Here is a 17,970-nt window from a genome sequence, read left to right on the forward strand (position 1 = left end):
GGAAAATAAACTTCTTGACTATTATTTGTGAAAGGGAAATGATTTAAAACCTTACAATTCTTTCTAAAAACATAAAACTGGATTTTAAAATTAATAAAAATAATTCCTAAAATTTAACTTTGATATGTTCTCTTATAGAATACTCTAAATAACTTAATATATTCCACATTATCCATTATCTTGGGTTGGAGGGATTGAAGGGGGAAAAGATCTTTTATTGGGCAAGAAGTAGTTAAAAGTCCATCTTTCTTTTTCCCTTTTGCAAGAAGGACAGAAATTTGGAATGAGGTGGATTTTCACACATATAGTTTAGAATTTGTATGTATCTCTCCCTCATGGACTACTTGATGCAAACTTGATATCTGAACAACTTAGACCAATAAAGTATTCCTAAATAAATATGGTTTTAGGGTGTTCTCTTTCCTTGCACCATATTTCTATGTCCCTCCCTTGCCCCTAGTATCATCTGTTACCCCACATTTGATATTCTTAATATAAGATGAACTACATGATTATGTCTTCTTCACAGAATTTCAGGGTTCCTTTAAGACACAGTCTCAAATGCTACCTCCTATGGAAAAACTTTTCATTCTTTCCATCTTTTACTGTAGGGGTTCTAGACTTTCTTTGTGTCATGCTGCTTTAACAGTCTAGTTGAGCCCTGGACTCCTACTCAGAATAACGTTTTTGAATGGATAAATAAATATACATAAGAATATCAATTATATTGAAATAGTTACCAAAATACCCCCCTCCCCCCAAATGTTCACAGATTCTCTAGCAGGTTAAAAATCTTTCTTCTAAGGTATTCTCATATAAGGGCATCTACACTACATTTGATTTGTATATATCTTTTTTTTTTTTAATTTAATAGCCTTTTATTTACAGGATATATGCATGGGTAACTTTACAGCATTAACAATTGCCAAACCTCTTGTTCCAATTTTTCACCTCTTACCCCCCCACCCCCTCCCCTAGATGGCAGGATGACCAGTAGATGTTAAATATATTAAAATATAAATTAGATACGATTTGTATATATCTTGTACACACTTATTTATGTCCATGCTGTCTTTTCAATTAGAGTTTAAGATCTTGAGGGAAGGCCAGGATTTTTTTGCTTTTGTCTTTGTATTCCCAGCACATAGCATTGTTCCACAGAGACAAATGCTGATTAAGGGGCAGCTAGGTGGTGCAGTAGTTAAGAGCACTAGCCCTTAAGTCAGGAGGACCTGAGTTCAAATCAGATCTCAGACCCTTAACACTTCCTAGCTATGTGATCCTGGGCAAGTCACTTAACCCCAATTACCTCAGCGAAAACAACAACAACAAAAAAAAATTAAAAATGCTGGTTAAGACTGCTAAACACCCCCAACTAAATCCGTGAACCTAATCTAGCTGCACAGCACCAGTATGTTGATAATGGGGGGGAAAAAGAATATCTGGAATAATTTTATTACATTATTCTTACTGCAAAGTAATCAACAGCAAAGAGATTTTATGTTTCTTTTATAAAATCCTCCATTTGTCTCACTTTGATGTTTCATCATGGCCAGGACAGAGGGACACACATTTTGTAGGATAAAATGGAGAGACAAAGGATTTGAAGAGGCCTATCCTCCAAGAACCAGTCTAAGTAGAGGGCTTTTTTTGGGGGGAAGGGTGTGAAGCAATTGGGGTTGACTTGCCCAGGGTCACATATCTAGGAAGTGTTAAGGGTCTGAGACCTAATTTGAACTCAGGTCCTCCTAACAGGGCCAGTGGAGTCCATTATAATATCCATTATACCATTTAGCTGCCCTTTAGGGTTATTTTTTTTTTTTTAAAGCAACAACAATTCACTAAAGAACATTATTTAAGCCAAAGGCATGGAAAGTCTGCAACCAGTATTGGGAGAAAGAAGTATCCACACTGTTAGAATCCCTGATCTTTTAAAGTGGGGATTCTTAACTTTTCTGGTGTATTCCTGACAAATGTAGCAGTGTGCTAAAGCATTTCTCAGAATAATATTATTAAATGCAGAAAATGAAATATATAGGTTTACAAAGGAAAACAACCATAATGAAATATGGCTAGCAATTTTTGGCAGGGGGAAAGAGAGGAATAAGTTCACAGAGGTTAAGAAGTTCTCTGTCAACAAATCTATGAACCCACACATATTTTGGCCCATTAAATTTATGTGTCACATTGTAGTCTCAAAGTTATCAATACTATATATTAAAATACACACAAATTAGGCTTTTAAAGTAATGAGATATTTTCTTATGGGAATCTTGTTTTATAGCCATTACTCAGAGAAGTATGTTTGTATCTATATTAAAAAAAAAAAAAACACACACACACACATACAAAAGCACAGGTGACCCTTGAGTACTTGCCCTCGAGAGTTTCAGATTTTTATACAAGCTGTGCTGCTTGGAAAGAAACAAATATTTGACCTTCCTTTCTTAATGGGAACTCTTAATAGAGTTTTTGCTATCAGATTCCCTTCTGATATTTTAGAAGCCTTCATTGGTAGTGGCTATCCTGCATGTTCAGCCTGCTAAGAACAGCTTCAGGTTAATCCAGAAGCTAAATTCTTATTAGCTTTTTAAAACTATTTCATTAGTGGAAAAATCTATTCCACCTATACCTATTTGTCATGGCAAATATTAAAAATGACTATAATGAAGATGATAGGTAGGTGGTGATGCTGAAAAATAACAACAATCATCACCTCCCCAAAGCAATGACTTTTTTTTGGTTCTATATTACACTTTTAAGTACAATTATCATTTTGTGTTGCAGGTAGATTAGAGAATGGGATAGAAAAGGGAAACTAGAATTTGAGATGTCATCTCTTTCTATCAAGATCTTCCTGTCCTCTCTCTTACAGAACCTAATATTCCTGACCACCATCCAGAAGCTAAAAGAGTCATCTGCTTTACTTCTTAATCAGGTTAAGAGTAGTGCTTTCTATAGCACTGTGCTAGCTGGAAAATGCCTCCATAAAACAGAAAGGCACTGATTTCAGAAACAAATCTCAAGAGAAAGAAAAATGAGATATATACTTCCTGAACAGTTTGGTTTAAAGCATGTAATTTATTCTCTCCTCACCCCCAGTTTCTTGGCAATCAAGGGAAAAGTTACTGAAAAATGGGACAATAATAAAGAGCAAAGAGCGAAGATACATAACAACCTGACTAGAAATACAGAAAAGTGTGAAAAAAAATAGATTAGGATTTTGGGAGTAACTGATATTGATAAGCCAACCTTCAATTTGAAGCTGAGATTTCTCTTTCTTCCTAAAATGGGAATACAACTTTGATTCTTTCAATCCTATCTTCTATTTTTCCCTGAAGTATAACAAATATTTTCCTAAAATTCAGACACTTATCAAAGGGCACAAGTTAAAAATTATTTTCCATCACATAAAATATAGGTAACTTAAACTTCCTTACCGGGAGATGACTAAGAGGAACGTCTACTTGTCCAAGGAAGTCGTCTCTTGTCTGTTAATAAAGAAGAGAAAGAATACTGAGTCTGAAAGTCATATATCAATGAAATAGCAATATTTCAACATTCTGAAAGAAGCTTATTTTTTAAAAGGAAGAGAGAGAAGAAGGAGGGAGGGAGAATAAAAATCAGATGCACCTGAACTGCTGTAGAGCAGTTGGTAAGTTGCAAATAGAAATGAATACAAATATTCCAACAATCCTAAGGCACATTTAAAATTGATTTCCAAACTTTTGAAATTTCATTTGTCACCACATAATATGCCAACAAACCTTAAGGTTGGCAGTGATTTAAATGGAATAAACCAATTCAAGATTACTTTAAATTGGGTAGGAACCTCATTAAAAAAGCTTAAAATATTTGTTTTGCAGCTGGACCCATGATTTCATTTGTATAGGTGAAAGAAGTCCCACTGGTGAAGGTTTTCTCTACTACATCAACATCTTCCTCTTTAACTATAACCTTGCAAGGAACTGAGAAGTTAAACAGAATCAAAGTCTTTCTTATTCCAACATAACTTCTAGAGCAGCCATTACACCATACAATATTATCTTTTTCTCAAAGCTCTAAAATTCTAATCCAACTCCTATTCTTCTTACACCTCTAGGCTCTTAAGTTATAATTTCTATACTTTCTAGGGGTATTTGCTTGATTTTCCCATATTTTTCTCCATGCTGATACCATCATTCCATGTTATACTTCAGATAGAAGAGAAAGGAAAAGCAAGGATGAGCAAATAAGACAAAGACAGACAGATCACACACACACACACACACACACACACACACACACACACGGCATGAGGAAGTCCAAGTATGAAAACTCCCTCCACTTATCAAGATGGATAATTGCTCTGTAAGTTACAATCTTCTAAACCTGTCTGGGGCATGTAATTTGTTCACAAGATACCCAACTATAATGTTTCAGAAGCAGGACTTAGAGCAAAGTTTTTATGACTCTGGAACTCACTTTCTCCCCCTCAATATTATACCCCCTATTTGACAGTGCATATAAGTTGAATACATATATAACTTATACCTGACAACATAATTTTAAGAATATTTTAGGACCCTTATAATTACAGTTTCAAACCAATAGAGATATATAGATAAATAGGAAAAAACACTCTACAAAATTGGTTTAGGAATCACTGACTTGTATAGCTGATCAATATACTTCACTTGTATTACCTAGAAGGTTGTATAGCTGATCAATATACTTCACTTGTACTGCCTAGAAGGAAGTAGAGTACTACACTATAATATGATGTAATATAAAATAATCCAAATGTATGATTTATTCAGATTTATAAATTACATAATTTCATATGTTTGTGTGTGAAGGAAGTTTGGATCTGGATAGAACACTGGTATCAAAGCCATAAAGACCTGTGTTCAAGTCCTGCCCATTACAAATGCCAGCTAAGTGATATATACATGTGTGTTTTAGTTACATAATTTATAAATCTTACAATATCACTCATAAATCATACGAATTTTTCTATGATGTGTTTTATAAAAACCATACCAGATGCTCAATAGCACAAATGAAATAGAAACAATCTTTGCTGTTCAAATTAGTGACTTAATTTGCCAAGTTATCTCCATTGGTCTGAAAGAACTAAAAATATCCTTAACATTAAATTACTTTTAATTCACTTTAGTTTTAGGAGGGCATAGAATGTGAATAGAAAGCTGGTCTCAGAATCATGAAATTTTAATCTAAGTACTGACACTTTATCAGCATGTGACTGAGCAAGTCTAAAGTGACCCTGTAAATGCACCCAGAGACTCTGCTCCTTGATGCTGCAGAACAGTTACTGATCTGAATCAATGAAGGGAGTTTCCACATCTAGAATTGCTCATGCTGATGAAATTATGGATCCATCCCCTTTCCATCCAATACATAGAGACCCTCCAAATCCATCACAAAATGCGGGCTTAATCTCTCTTTGACTGATTTGAAATATATAGAAACTGAGGCCTAGAGATGCCCTATGATTTGTCATGGACACACAGTCAGCCCATATCTGAAATGAGACTTCAATCTAGGGAAATTGATTAAAACCAGAACTCAGGTCTCCCAAGTCTCTGGTCCAGGACTTTTGTTTCCCCAATAAATAATGCTTCAACTTTGAAGATTTCTAACTTAGAAAATATAAATATGTTTTGTTTAAAATATGCTGGAAAGACTTTCCATCAAATGACCTATTCACTTACACTGATTCTTTCTCATTAAAAACAAGAAGGGGAAAAAAAGGAAGCCCGGAAGAAGAGGGGTGAATTTAAAGAAAATTTGCTCTAGGTTAAAGAACAGGAACATGCATTTTGCTCTTATCAACCAGTTGAAGCTATGGAAACAAAGTGGCTTATTTTTTTAAAAATGCCTAAAGGATGATAAAAACCTGATGTTATCAATTCTCTAATATGTGTATGGGGGGGGGGGGGGGGGGGGGGAAGAGGGAATTAACTCATTTTAATTCCTTTTGAAGAGATTTTTAATTTAATATACTTCATACCATTAGATGTACTGGCAACAACTAAAATGAATGCTGTATTTTATGATAAAATAAGAGACATTGCCTAGATCTTACTGATCATCTTCCCTAAAGAGATGTAGCACAACTCTAACATATTTGGTAATCACAATATGAAAATTAACACCAGCAAGTTAAATTTACATAGAACTCTGATGCAATCTCATTTGATGTTCAGTCTTATAGAAGTGGGCAACAACCACATCGTGGTCTCAGTTCTACAGAGGGGGAAACTGAGCACCAGAGAAATTAAACAAGTTTTTCAAGATTATACAGTTAGAAACAAGAGATTTGGGAACTAAGTCCCAAGTCTTTTGCTTTCAAGTTCTGAGGTCTTTCCATGGTAGCCTAGAGTGTGCTTAATGTGCCATTGTTAAAGATTAGTATCAATTTATTTTACCAATAAGAGGGCTAGAGAATATTTTCATTTGACACATAAAAACTTCACTCTAGAATATATAATCATTTTTTAGGGAAGTATTAATTCACATAAATGAATCAAAGTTATATACATATTGCCTATCCACTGTGCCTCCCTTTCTCTTTCAACTTCTATAGGATACATTAAAATGATGGATAAGTCTTTTGACACAATCAGCACTTAAATAACACTTCCCAGAATGGGAAGAAATACTATTTAACAAAGCATGACACTTGAAATAAGCATGAGCTTAGCTTTTCCAAGGGACCCATTTAGACCACAGTCACTGCCACATTTGCCAAGACATTGACATACCTCTCATTCAAGAACTACATAGCAAAGGAAGCTTTGAAAACTACACAGCCATGAAGACTGAGCAATGAGTCTGAGTGGCCCTTCCAAGTTTAAAATCTAAAGATAATAAATGCACGTTTTAAAAGTTTTGGCTTCTAAATACCATTAGCCTTATTATTTTTTTTTAAAGGAGATTAGTTGGTTAAATAATACATAGAAATACAAGGCAATGGTCTTTAAAAATAAAAAAAGCCTTTGAAAATCCAATTCACTTCTATAAACAATATTTAAGTCGTGAAAATCCCTCTATAACCTGGCATCAGAGAGGCAAAAGCTATATGTTGCAGGTCCAGGATTATGTGGGATATCCAAAGAAAACAGTAGTTAATGGTAATATTATTTTGTATTTAGGAAGGCAAAAGTAGCTGTAGACTTTTATTCAAATACACTAACACTCAGTATCTTCTTAACAGTTTTAAATATACTAACCAAGTAAGCAAGATAAGGATGCACACATGGACTGATTTATCTATATCTATAATCTATATCTATCTATCTATATCCTTTAGTATATAGGTCAGGGTTAGGGGAGACTATATTCATAGCTTTCTAGCTTATCATGTTTAACTGTCCCTGCCTCCCTGTGAAAAAAGGGGCACAGTCTGGCCAAATTTCCACTGTCTCTCAGGCAATAGTCTCAAAACTGGTTTTCCTGTACCTTGCTATCAGCAAAATAAATATTTTTTTGCACTTATCCCAACACTTACTTTAGAGTTTTGTTCCTAGTAATTACTTAAGAAGTATTTGTTGAAATGGATCAGGAAGATAATATAGGTAATATTATTCTCATGTTGTGGATTATTTTGGCAGGAGAAGGAGGTTTATATAAGAATAGTAATGAAAAGTAAAATCGAAAAGATAGATTTTGGGGTCATACGATTGAGAGTCTTGAAACTGTGTTAAAAAAAAAAAAGGTCAAACTCCTGAACCTGAACTTAAACTGAATATGTATTTTCAATATTTGTATATTTACCTGTTTTATTAATAATTATGTTCATCATAAAACTTCCACCAAAAATAGATTTTTAAAAAATGAAAATATAACTTTTAATTATCAAGCCACTTGGACAGGTAGTTACAACATGCACATGGAAAAGTAAACACAAGGTAATCTGAAGAAGGAGAAGAAGAAGGACAAGAACAAAAGAAATCACAAAAGGCTGAAAGGAGGATACAACATCTGAACCTGAACTAATCTGGGGAGTCTGAGAGGCAAAGAGGTAAGGAGGTAGAAATTACATATGGAGATAACAATAGTGTGTATGGGAAGTGAATAAGGGAAGGGAAGTGGACAACAAATTACCTATGGAAAAGTAAGTACTCAGTTTAATTAAGTCTTACCATATACAAAGTAGAGTTATGTGACAGAGTCAGGAAGGTAGCCTGGAGCCAAACTATTAAGAGCTTGAAATTCCAGGATGTACAGTTGTGTTTTAAAGGCAACAGGAAGTTACTAAAGACTTTTTGAGAAAGTGAGAAGCAAGTTTGGACCTATACTTTAGGAAGATTATTTCAAAAGCTGTGTTAAGTATAGGTTGGAAGAGGAAAGCACTAGAAACTGAAAGACAAATTAGGAAGATATTGCAATAGCCAAGGTAAGAATTATAGTGATGGTCAGATATGCAGAAAGAAGAAAAGATGCAGAGGTATTGTTCCAAAGAATTGAAAGCACTTGCTAAATGAATGGGTATGGGCTTTGAGGGAGTAAAGGATGACTAAATTTACAAAAATGGGTGTCATGATGTCCCCATCAGCATGGTATTTGGATAAACTGAGATTAAGATGCTGATGACCCTGAATTAGAGATTTCTAGCAAGCAGCTAGCAGAATTGATGGAGAGGCTCAAGATAAAGATTTGGGAATCATCTGTATAGGCAGATTAACTGGCTAAGTGGAAGAAGATGACTTCAAGGAGAGTTGGGGGTAAAAAGAGGAGAAAGGAGAACATAGGATACAGACTTCAGGGAAAACCAAAGTTAGAGGATCCAAGATGGATGATCATCCAGAAGAGATAAAAGAGGGAAGAGTAAAGCAGACAGGAGATAAAAGAGAGAACCAGGATCATAGAAGCCAAGGAAGGAAAATTTACTGAGGAAAAGACAACAAACAGTAAAAGTAGGTCAAGGAAGATGAAGACTGAGAAAAGGATTTCAAATTTAGCAATTAAGTAATGTTTATCAACCACAGAGAGAACAATTTCAAGAAAATGATAGATGAAAAGTAGCTGTGCGGGGAATTGAGAAATAAGTGGGAGATGAAGCCAGAGAAAATTCACAAAAATCACTTCCAAGTATGAGACTGGCAATTAAAGGGAACAGAGATTAAGATGATTAATTAAGGAACTGGCAAAATTAAGTCAGGATTTTCTTATTTAAATGGACTAAAGAGCCTGAGCATTACTTGTAGGCAGTGGAGGAAAAAAAAATTGCACTTAAGTAAAATACTATGTGAACCTTAGAGTACTACAGAAATAGGATTTAGCATTCTCTATGTATTCAACTTTATACTTTTATGCCCCATTCATTTTTTCTCATAATTTGCCCTTGCCTAGATTAATTTTCTTCTTTCTTTCCTCCATCTACTTAAATCTCTTTTTAAAGGCTCAGTGCAAGTTCTTGTTTCCCCTGAAATAACAAAAATTTCTCCATAGTCTCAATTTCTAAACTATTAATTTGGGATTGTTCTCTATTGTAAGTTATCTATTCTATAATTTAACTCAACAAATATGAAAACTCACTGAAATTAAGGAATGACACCTCTGCATCTTTGTATCTTCCAGAGAGGCTGAAAGTCTTAGCATGAGGAGGTGCTCAGTTGAACAATTACCTAATCTCAAATTAGAACCTTAAATAGTTGCAGTCACATAAAATCTTTTTTTTTTTTAATTTTATTATAGTAACTTTTTTATTGACAGAATCCATGCCAGGGTAATTTTTTTTTTTTAAACAACATTATCCCTTGCACTCACTTCTGTTCCAATTTTTCCCTCCCACCCTCCCTCCACCCCCTCCCCTAGATGGCAAGCAGTCCTATATATGTTGAATATGTCCTAGTATATCCTAGATACAATGTATGTGTGCAGATCCAAACAGTTTTCTTGTTGCACAGGGAGAATTGGATTCAGAAGGTAGAAATAACCCAGGAAGAAAAACAAAAATGCAAACAGTTTACATTCATTTCCCAGTGTTTTTTCTTTGGGTGTAGCTGCTTCTGTCCATCATTGATCAATTGAAACTGAATTAGGTCTCTTTGTCAAAGAAATCCCCTTCCATCAGATTACATCTTCATACAGTATCGTTGTTGACGTATATAATGATCTCTTGGTTCTGCTCATTTCACTTAGCATCAGTTCATGTAATTCTCTCCAAGCCTCTCTGTATTCATCCTGTTGGTCATTTCTTACATAACAATAATATTCCATAACATTCATATACCACAATTTACCCAACCATTCTCCAATTGATGGGCATCCACTCAGTTTCCAGCTTCTAGCCATTACAAACAGAGTCCCATAAAATCTTTATGGAATGCAGATAATAATTCTATTCTCTGTCCTATCTCCTCTCAAAATAAATCAGAGTTCCCACATTTAAAAACTTGATACCAGAAGTTTCTATGTAATTTGCAATCAATATAGGGACATGGAGAAGAATAGGAATTACGTGGTGCCACTAGAACAATATGACAGAATAGTGTGGGGGGAAAAAAGGAAAAAAAGCACCTTTGAGTGGAACATGTGAATTCAACTCAGGTGACACAAATATCTAATAAATACCTAATACAAGTATTGCAAATAATCTCCGGGGGTATTTGAGACAATATACATTTGGTCTGATCTTAAGTACTTCTATCATTATTGTTATTGCTACTGCTGTTGCTTGTTGTTATGTGCAGATTACTAAAAACAATTATCTATAATGGGACTTGTTATTTTTATGATTTTTTTTATCTATCTCTTAACTTATTACTACAAAAGTTAATCCTTACCTATTATGAACAAAAAGAGTTCCAAACACATTACTCAAACAAGTAATTCCACTGGAATCCTAAAACTAAAATTGGGATTAAAGTTGTAAGTGTCTTACAGGAGTGACTAATTCATATCATTACTAATTACTATTTGTTTTCGAAGAAGACCAATGACATCATGTAGTCATGTCTTGATTTGTGTGTGAGTTCAGTTTTCCAAGTGGTCAGACTCTCTCTTTTCTTTCAGAGTCATCAAAGTCCAGTGGCAAGACCAAAAATCAAAATAACTAAAAATGGCAAGGGATGCAGTGATAACCTTAGTGTCTTTGATATCTCTAATTGTTTCACAGAGCTGGCTTCTATCTAAAACTAAGAGTAAACATTATCTATAATTGGGATAAACTAGAAGACGTAACAATAAAATCAGGGGTGAAGCAAGGACGTTTACTATCACCACTATTATTCAATATTTTACTAAAAATGTCTGCTATAGCAATAGGACAAGAACAAAAACTAAAGGAATAAGAATAGGCAAGAAGAAAACAAATTTATTATTCTTGGTAGACCATATGATGACTTAGAAAGCCACAGAAAATGAAATTCCATTTAAGATAACCGCAGAAAATATAAAAATTGCATTGGATAGAAGCAATTTGGATCCAACTTACATTGAATTATTCTCTAAAGAGAAATGTTATTGTAAGATACTTGTAAACTTTCATTTTTGAAAGGAGGAAGTCTGCTCAAGGAAGAATCTGTTCAAATCTCTGAGAATGCAGATTTCCTGGGTGTGAATCTTCTTTTTTTAAGTTTTTAATACCCTGAGTCAGGAAGCCCTGAGTCCAAATCCAGCCCAGATATTATTTGTGTGACTCTGGACCTAACCTATTCCGGTCTCTGTTTTCTTAGTTGAAAAATAGAGATAATAATAGCATCTAGCTCCCAGAGCTGTTGTGGGGATAAAATGAAATAGTATTTGTAAAGTGTTTTGTAAATCAGAATACCATATACATGCTACTATTATTATTATTATTAGAGCTAGGTGAAGTATGCTGATTTATATTCCATATAAAGGAGAATAAAACTAAACTAAGCTCACTGGAAAGTATAAATTATGTTTTTTGCATCAGAAAGAACATTTAAAAACTATAATTATTGATGAAAGAAAGAAAACAGTAAGAATAATATTCTTATTCTGGACAATGAGAGGACAATCCAGTTCTAACCATCCTTATTACCCAACCAAAAATTTGAATGCTTTTTTGACTCACTCTCTAGAATCTAAACTTAACTTAAGTTTGGTTGGTTAGTTGTTGCCCTTCGTGCTCAGAAGATGAAAATGACATCCCTATGTTGAGGTCAAGGTACAGTGTGTCCAAGTGGCTGATCAGACCAAGTTTAACCTTTACATGGAAACAAGGATAAATATATATGTCCATGAATGCAAATCCCTGACCCATACCTGGCAAAGAAAAGTGGGTTTCAGAACAACTTTGAGACTCACTCCTTTTTGGTTTTTGGATTTCCAACTACTGTATGACACATGAAACAGATATTCCTCTCAGTCTCATATGACAGCTAAAACTTTACACGACACATATTTGGCTACATTATTTTGAAAACAAACTCCAAATTCATAATTTGGTATGTTATTCTGATTTGAAAACAAAATCAAGTTCATCAAATTCCTTGAAGTATACTTTAGCTACTAAAGCAATAACACTGGAGTTCCTATATTCTGCATTCTATAAAAACTGCATTCTAGTTTTTAAGAATTTCTAAAGTAGCTCATGAAGGAGTAGTCTTACTACTAAAATTAAAAACAGAAAATTCTTTTTTTTTTCTGATTGCATTAAGGGTAATTCTTGCATAATTAAAATAAAATTGTTTACAAAATTAACTGAGGCGACTAAGTTACTCAGTGTCAATAGTTGATCGTGTATAGGAGAAATGGACAATACCAGCTGCCCTAAACAGGTGCTTTACAAGTGAGTGGGGGAATGGAGTGGGTTGAAAGATTCATGTTTCAAAACAGTCCGTTGTTGCCAAAACTACTGCACTCATACTCACTGCAAAATATTTGTGTCAAAGCATCTGAATGGCCACAACAACCTTCATTCCCTTAATAAATGTTCAACAACAGAAAACATCATTTTACAATATTTCCTTCCAAAGTTTCAACAAAATTCCCAGCATGATTACAAGACTTTCTTAAGTTGTCTAAAGGACATACATTAAATGGCTTGTTTAGGGTCATATAGCTAGTGTTAGAGACTTTTAAGTCATTGTACCCATTGTATCTCAAGATCTCTGTTTATAAGATGAAAAGAGTTTTATTTTGAATTACATCAAGAGGTTTGGAACTAGTTTGGAATTGAGTTCAGTTGACTGATTATTGTTTTGTTGAGTAACTTTCAGTTGTGCCTGATTCTTCTTGACCCCATTTGGTGTTTTCTTGGTAGAGATACTGGAGCAGGTTGCCATTTTCTTCTCTAACTCATTTTACTGATGAGGAAACTCAGTGAAACGAGTTAAGTGACTTTCCCAGAGTGTCAGAGACTGGATTTGCCTTCAGGAAGATGAGTCTTCCTGACTCCAGGCCCAGAATTTTACCCACTGTGCCATCTAGCTGACTATTTGAGTGACTACTGTTGTTAGATTATTTCAATTATATGCAAGTCTTTATGACCCCTTTTGAGGTTTTTTGTGGCAAATAGAGTGGTATGCCATTTCCTTTTCTAGTTCATTTTATAGATGCAGAAACTGAGGCAAACAGGGCTAAATGACCTGCCTATGGTCACAAGCTAATAAGTGCTTGAGTCCAAATTTAAACTCAGATCTTCCTCAGTCCAGATCTGGCACTCTATCCACTGTACTATCTAATATCCATCCTTCAAAAATCTGTTTCTTTATAAAAATATATGTAACTTTAAATTAATAAGGGAAGTATGAATAGTTCTCATATCAGAGAAAATGTTCGTTTTTCCATACTATTGTACCTGGGAGAATGGACAGGAACGACAGAGATAAAAGATCCCTAGCAAACAACAGTGGAGAATATTCTAATATTCTCTGGTTAATTAGTGCCAGCAGTTCTGGCATCTGCACTTGGTATTTGGGAAAGTATCACCAGCTATTTTTTCATAAGATTGAAAGATTATTTTCAATACCTGGAAGTACTTTAATAACCTTATTAAAATCACATCAAGCACTTGGCCAAACACAACTCATTCAGATTAATGGAGCCAATTCCATCATGAATCTATTTAAATGAGGCATCATGTTAACCTCTAGAACCTACAAACACTGAATTAATTTAACCTCTTATCCACAAAGTCCTGACATTTCTTGTGGTTATTTTTAAGGTGGTAAAATGCTGCCAATTTCCTGCCTCAGTTATCACTTGTTGCGCCATCCGCAATGCTGAAAACATGCACCAATTAAGCTGGTTAGTTCCAATGTGACAAAGACTCAAGTAACTGAATATGTAAAACCCAAGTCATTAAATTTATATATTAACTGACATAAAACTCCACTTTATCCTTTTTGTAATAAGAAACATAAGAAAAGGTAAGGTAAAAATTATTTATTATTTAAGCATTCACCAAACCCTGTGAAACTATATGCAAGAATTCTATTCTACAGTAATGTCTATCTCTTTGAAAAGAAACTTACAGGGTTCAAGAGGGAAATGTGGTGATGGTAACAATGGCCAAGTTATCCAATTATCTTCTGTTGGTGATTTTGTGAAAAAGCAACTTAACCACTCTTCAACAATATAGCAAACAAATCTGTAGAATCAATGATGCACGCACACACACACATATAGCTGGGTTTTTTTTTTTTTTGTTTTTTTTTTTTTGGTGGGTAGGAACAACTAGGTCTGATTTACATTCTTATATGTAATTCCCAATTAAGAAAACTTGTCTCTAAGTAAATGAGCACCTGCTCAGAAATTTCTAGGCTTAGAAAAAAAAGAGTTCTTAACCTCTTGAGATAGACTGGATAGATTTCAGGAGGTTGATATATATTATATATAATACATTATATTTTCACCAACTTTTAACTGAAATTCCTTCAATTACTTAAAATATTATTCAGAAAAGGAAGAAGTCCATAGGCTTCACCAGACAACCAGAGTGATTCACAAAAATGACAGATGATAATTTAAATCTATGAAACTATAATCATATGCAGTTATTAGGTAACTAAAGGAAGGCAGGAAGTAAAAACTGGGTGGTGATTATGTGTTAAAAGAAGATAAAGGTAAAACAATAACAACAGAAAAGATCTGCAATGCCTAAATATACAAAATATCCAATCAGGTCATTCATGTCTGTGTGCTATGGAACAAGACAACGCAACTTTCCCTAATTTATTTGATTGCTTATATTTTTCCTCTGAGGAGTTTAATTTTGGGGTTATAAAGTTATTTGCCATCAATTCCGTATCCACTGTCGCCTGTTCATTATTTACCAATGGGTACAGACCCAATCTCCATTCAAGTTATATTTTTAAGTCTCATCATGAGACTCATAGTATTCAAAGAATTTCAAAAAAGATATTGTTTCATACCCTGTTGATACTGTATCTCTGCCAACAAAGTATGACAATAAGGGCTGTGCCAATAGCTTATGGTATGTACTACCAAATTGGAAAGTGATGGGTAAGAGCAAAGCCTAGCATGTGTAGACCAGCTTAATTAAGTTTAGACTCTAGACCAAGCTGGCTACAAGGTAATGAAAACTTTTATCTCTAATAACTCTCAAAGATCATTTACCAGGTCATGGAAGGGTTCTGAGTTACATCAGTGGAAGGAGTAACCTGCTGATGAAATCATAAAATCATGAAGTACCCAGAGCAATAAGTAAGAATTTTTAGAGATAAAAATCATGTTATTTCAGAAAAATAAAGATAAAAAATAAAAAGCTGAATCTAAATATCACCAGAAAAAATAAAATGACAAGGCCAGAGAATAAAATTTGAATAAAATACATACTGTTATTTGTCATGTAAGCTAAGAGCAAAATCAATTATAATACCGACACTGAGTCAAAGTCTTGAGAAATGGAAATTATCCTTTTCCATTGTGGTATCTATGACATGTAACTTCAGCCACTGAATAATACAGCACTGTATTCAAGCAGCAAGTGTCACATAGGTAAAGACATTGAAGGCCACATTTTTGGAATGATTTGAAAAGCATTGCCTGTACTACTTAAATAACAACCAGCTCATGTAACTTCTAAAACTTTGAAAACTATAGTTAATCTTTTATAGTTTATTGTCCAGCAGAGTCTGCCTCTTCAAATTCCATTTCATTCCTTAGACAAGAATAAAGTGAGCTTTATCCTCAGCAACAAAAGCAAGGAAGGATTTCATCCTTCTGACTGTTGTGCATGTGAATCTCTTCATAAGGTGTAACTGCTAGGATTTCAAAAGAGAAAACTCAACGGATCTGATGAACACTATGTATTGCATAACATGATTTGTCACCACCTAGGACCTCCAGCTTTCCCAACAAATGATTTCACAACCCCATTATTGAAAGTTTTCTTAATAAAATTGCAAAATGGCATTTGAGAGAGAGAAAGGGAGAAAGTGAGACATTGAAGCACTAACCTGTGTACATATGTTCTTGCCAGAAAATAGCAAACAAAAAATTATGATACTGAAAGACAAAAGTCCAACTTTAAACAAAGTCCAACTCTTTCTTCATAAAAATATGGCATACTTCTTATATACTGACTTATTTTTCACAGTCCTTTAGGTTAGATTTTTGTTTTTATTTGTGGTTTTTAATCTCATTAAAAAAAAAAATACAACCAACATGTTTATCCTGAAGACGATTTCTTACTGAGACAATTAGTCAAGAAGTATTTATCAAGTACCTATCAGTACAAAATCTCTATTCTCAAGAAACTCATAATCAAAGGTAAAAGAGATAACAGGAAAATAACTATGTACAAGTGAGATATATAGAATAAACAGGAAAAATCAACAGGCAGAAGGCACTAACATTATTTATAAGTATATATAATTGTTTATAACAACAAACAAGCCATCTACTTCAACAAACTGTCTAAGCAAATCTATAGCACTTCTAAAGACACATGAATAAATGCCAACAGGAGTTCTAAATCTACACCTCCTAAACATTCTCATTCATATTATCTTTCTGTGACTCTATCTCTGTCTCTTTCTTATATATGGCAACGACCTGGAAAAATCAAATTTTATAGGAAACAAACAAAATAAAACAGAAAAAAAAGCAAGTGATTACTGGCCAAAGTTAACATAAGTTATGGAGAAAACCTCCAGCAGTTTGACTGCTAGTATTGTGTGAAATGATGCATTGATATTTAGTATAGTTTCCTTAGGGAAACAGGGAAATAATTATTTAAGACTGAATTCAATCTATAAATTGGGGGATTAAGTGATTGTTGGGAGGCACAGTCATAGTTTTCACTTCCTGAAGGAGTGAAGAGGGGAGTAAGATATACTTTAACTCCATTCTAACGTAGGTGAGGAGTCAAAGTCCGGAGGCTCACCATGGTCAATTTAGGGGCATTGGAGCAGCTATGACCTTGCTATCATAGGAGTAGCACACAGGAATGTTGTATAGGATTCAGGGTTTCCCAGTGTTACCAATGTCTCAGCCTGGCAAAAAAATAAAAAAACCAACATGTGAGCAGATATCCATATTCTTTGGCAGTCAACCACACTGAATGCTAGCATCCTCAGGAAGCTTCTTAATCTTGTTAGGCAACTTCTTCATTAACACATTCAAACCGTTCAGGGCTGCCTTTTCTATTGATGTGCTGGAAAACCATAGTCTAAACAATGCTTTCAACACATTTCATGGAAATATTTTTAGAAGTATTGCTGCTGTTGGTGAATGGTGGCTGGAAGGTAGCAGTCAGGAAGGTGTATTATTTATTTTTTGAAATATCCAACTGTACTTTTATTATATCTTGTTTTCATGCATTTCATCTAAGCACAATCTTCCACACACAGGAGGTACTTAATAAAGATTTTATTCATTAAATCTTCCCATGAAGAGGAAAGAAAAGTGGCAATAACAACTGCTTTGCTATGTGTGACCACGAACAAGGCACTTTCCACTCTCTGGCTCTGTTTCCTTATCTGTAAAATGAAAAGGTTGGATACTTTTTGATCCTTAAGATACATTCAG

The 17,970-nt window shown here is 34.2% G+C and overlaps 1 protein-coding gene across 9 annotated transcripts in view; it reads right to left on the reverse strand.

Annotated features, from left to right (window-relative positions):
- Positions 1-17,970, reverse strand: part of NEDD4L (NEDD4 like E3 ubiquitin protein ligase) — a 455,315-nt gene that overhangs the window by 108,969 nt on the left and 328,376 nt on the right. For all 9 annotated transcript variants that reach the window (XM_012541477.3, XM_012541476.3, XM_031945922.1 and 6 more), the window contains one exon: positions 3,441-3,491. In XM_012541477.3, the coding sequence (XP_012396931.1) occupies positions 3,441-3,491 (51 nt within the window). The remainder of the gene's footprint in view (positions 1-3,440; positions 3,492-17,970) is intronic.

Source organism: Sarcophilus harrisii, chromosome 1, assembly GCF_902635505.1.
Source record: "Sarcophilus harrisii chromosome 1, mSarHar1.11, whole genome shotgun sequence".
Classification (NCBI taxonomy): Eukaryota; Metazoa; Chordata; class Mammalia; order Dasyuromorphia; family Dasyuridae; genus Sarcophilus; species Sarcophilus harrisii.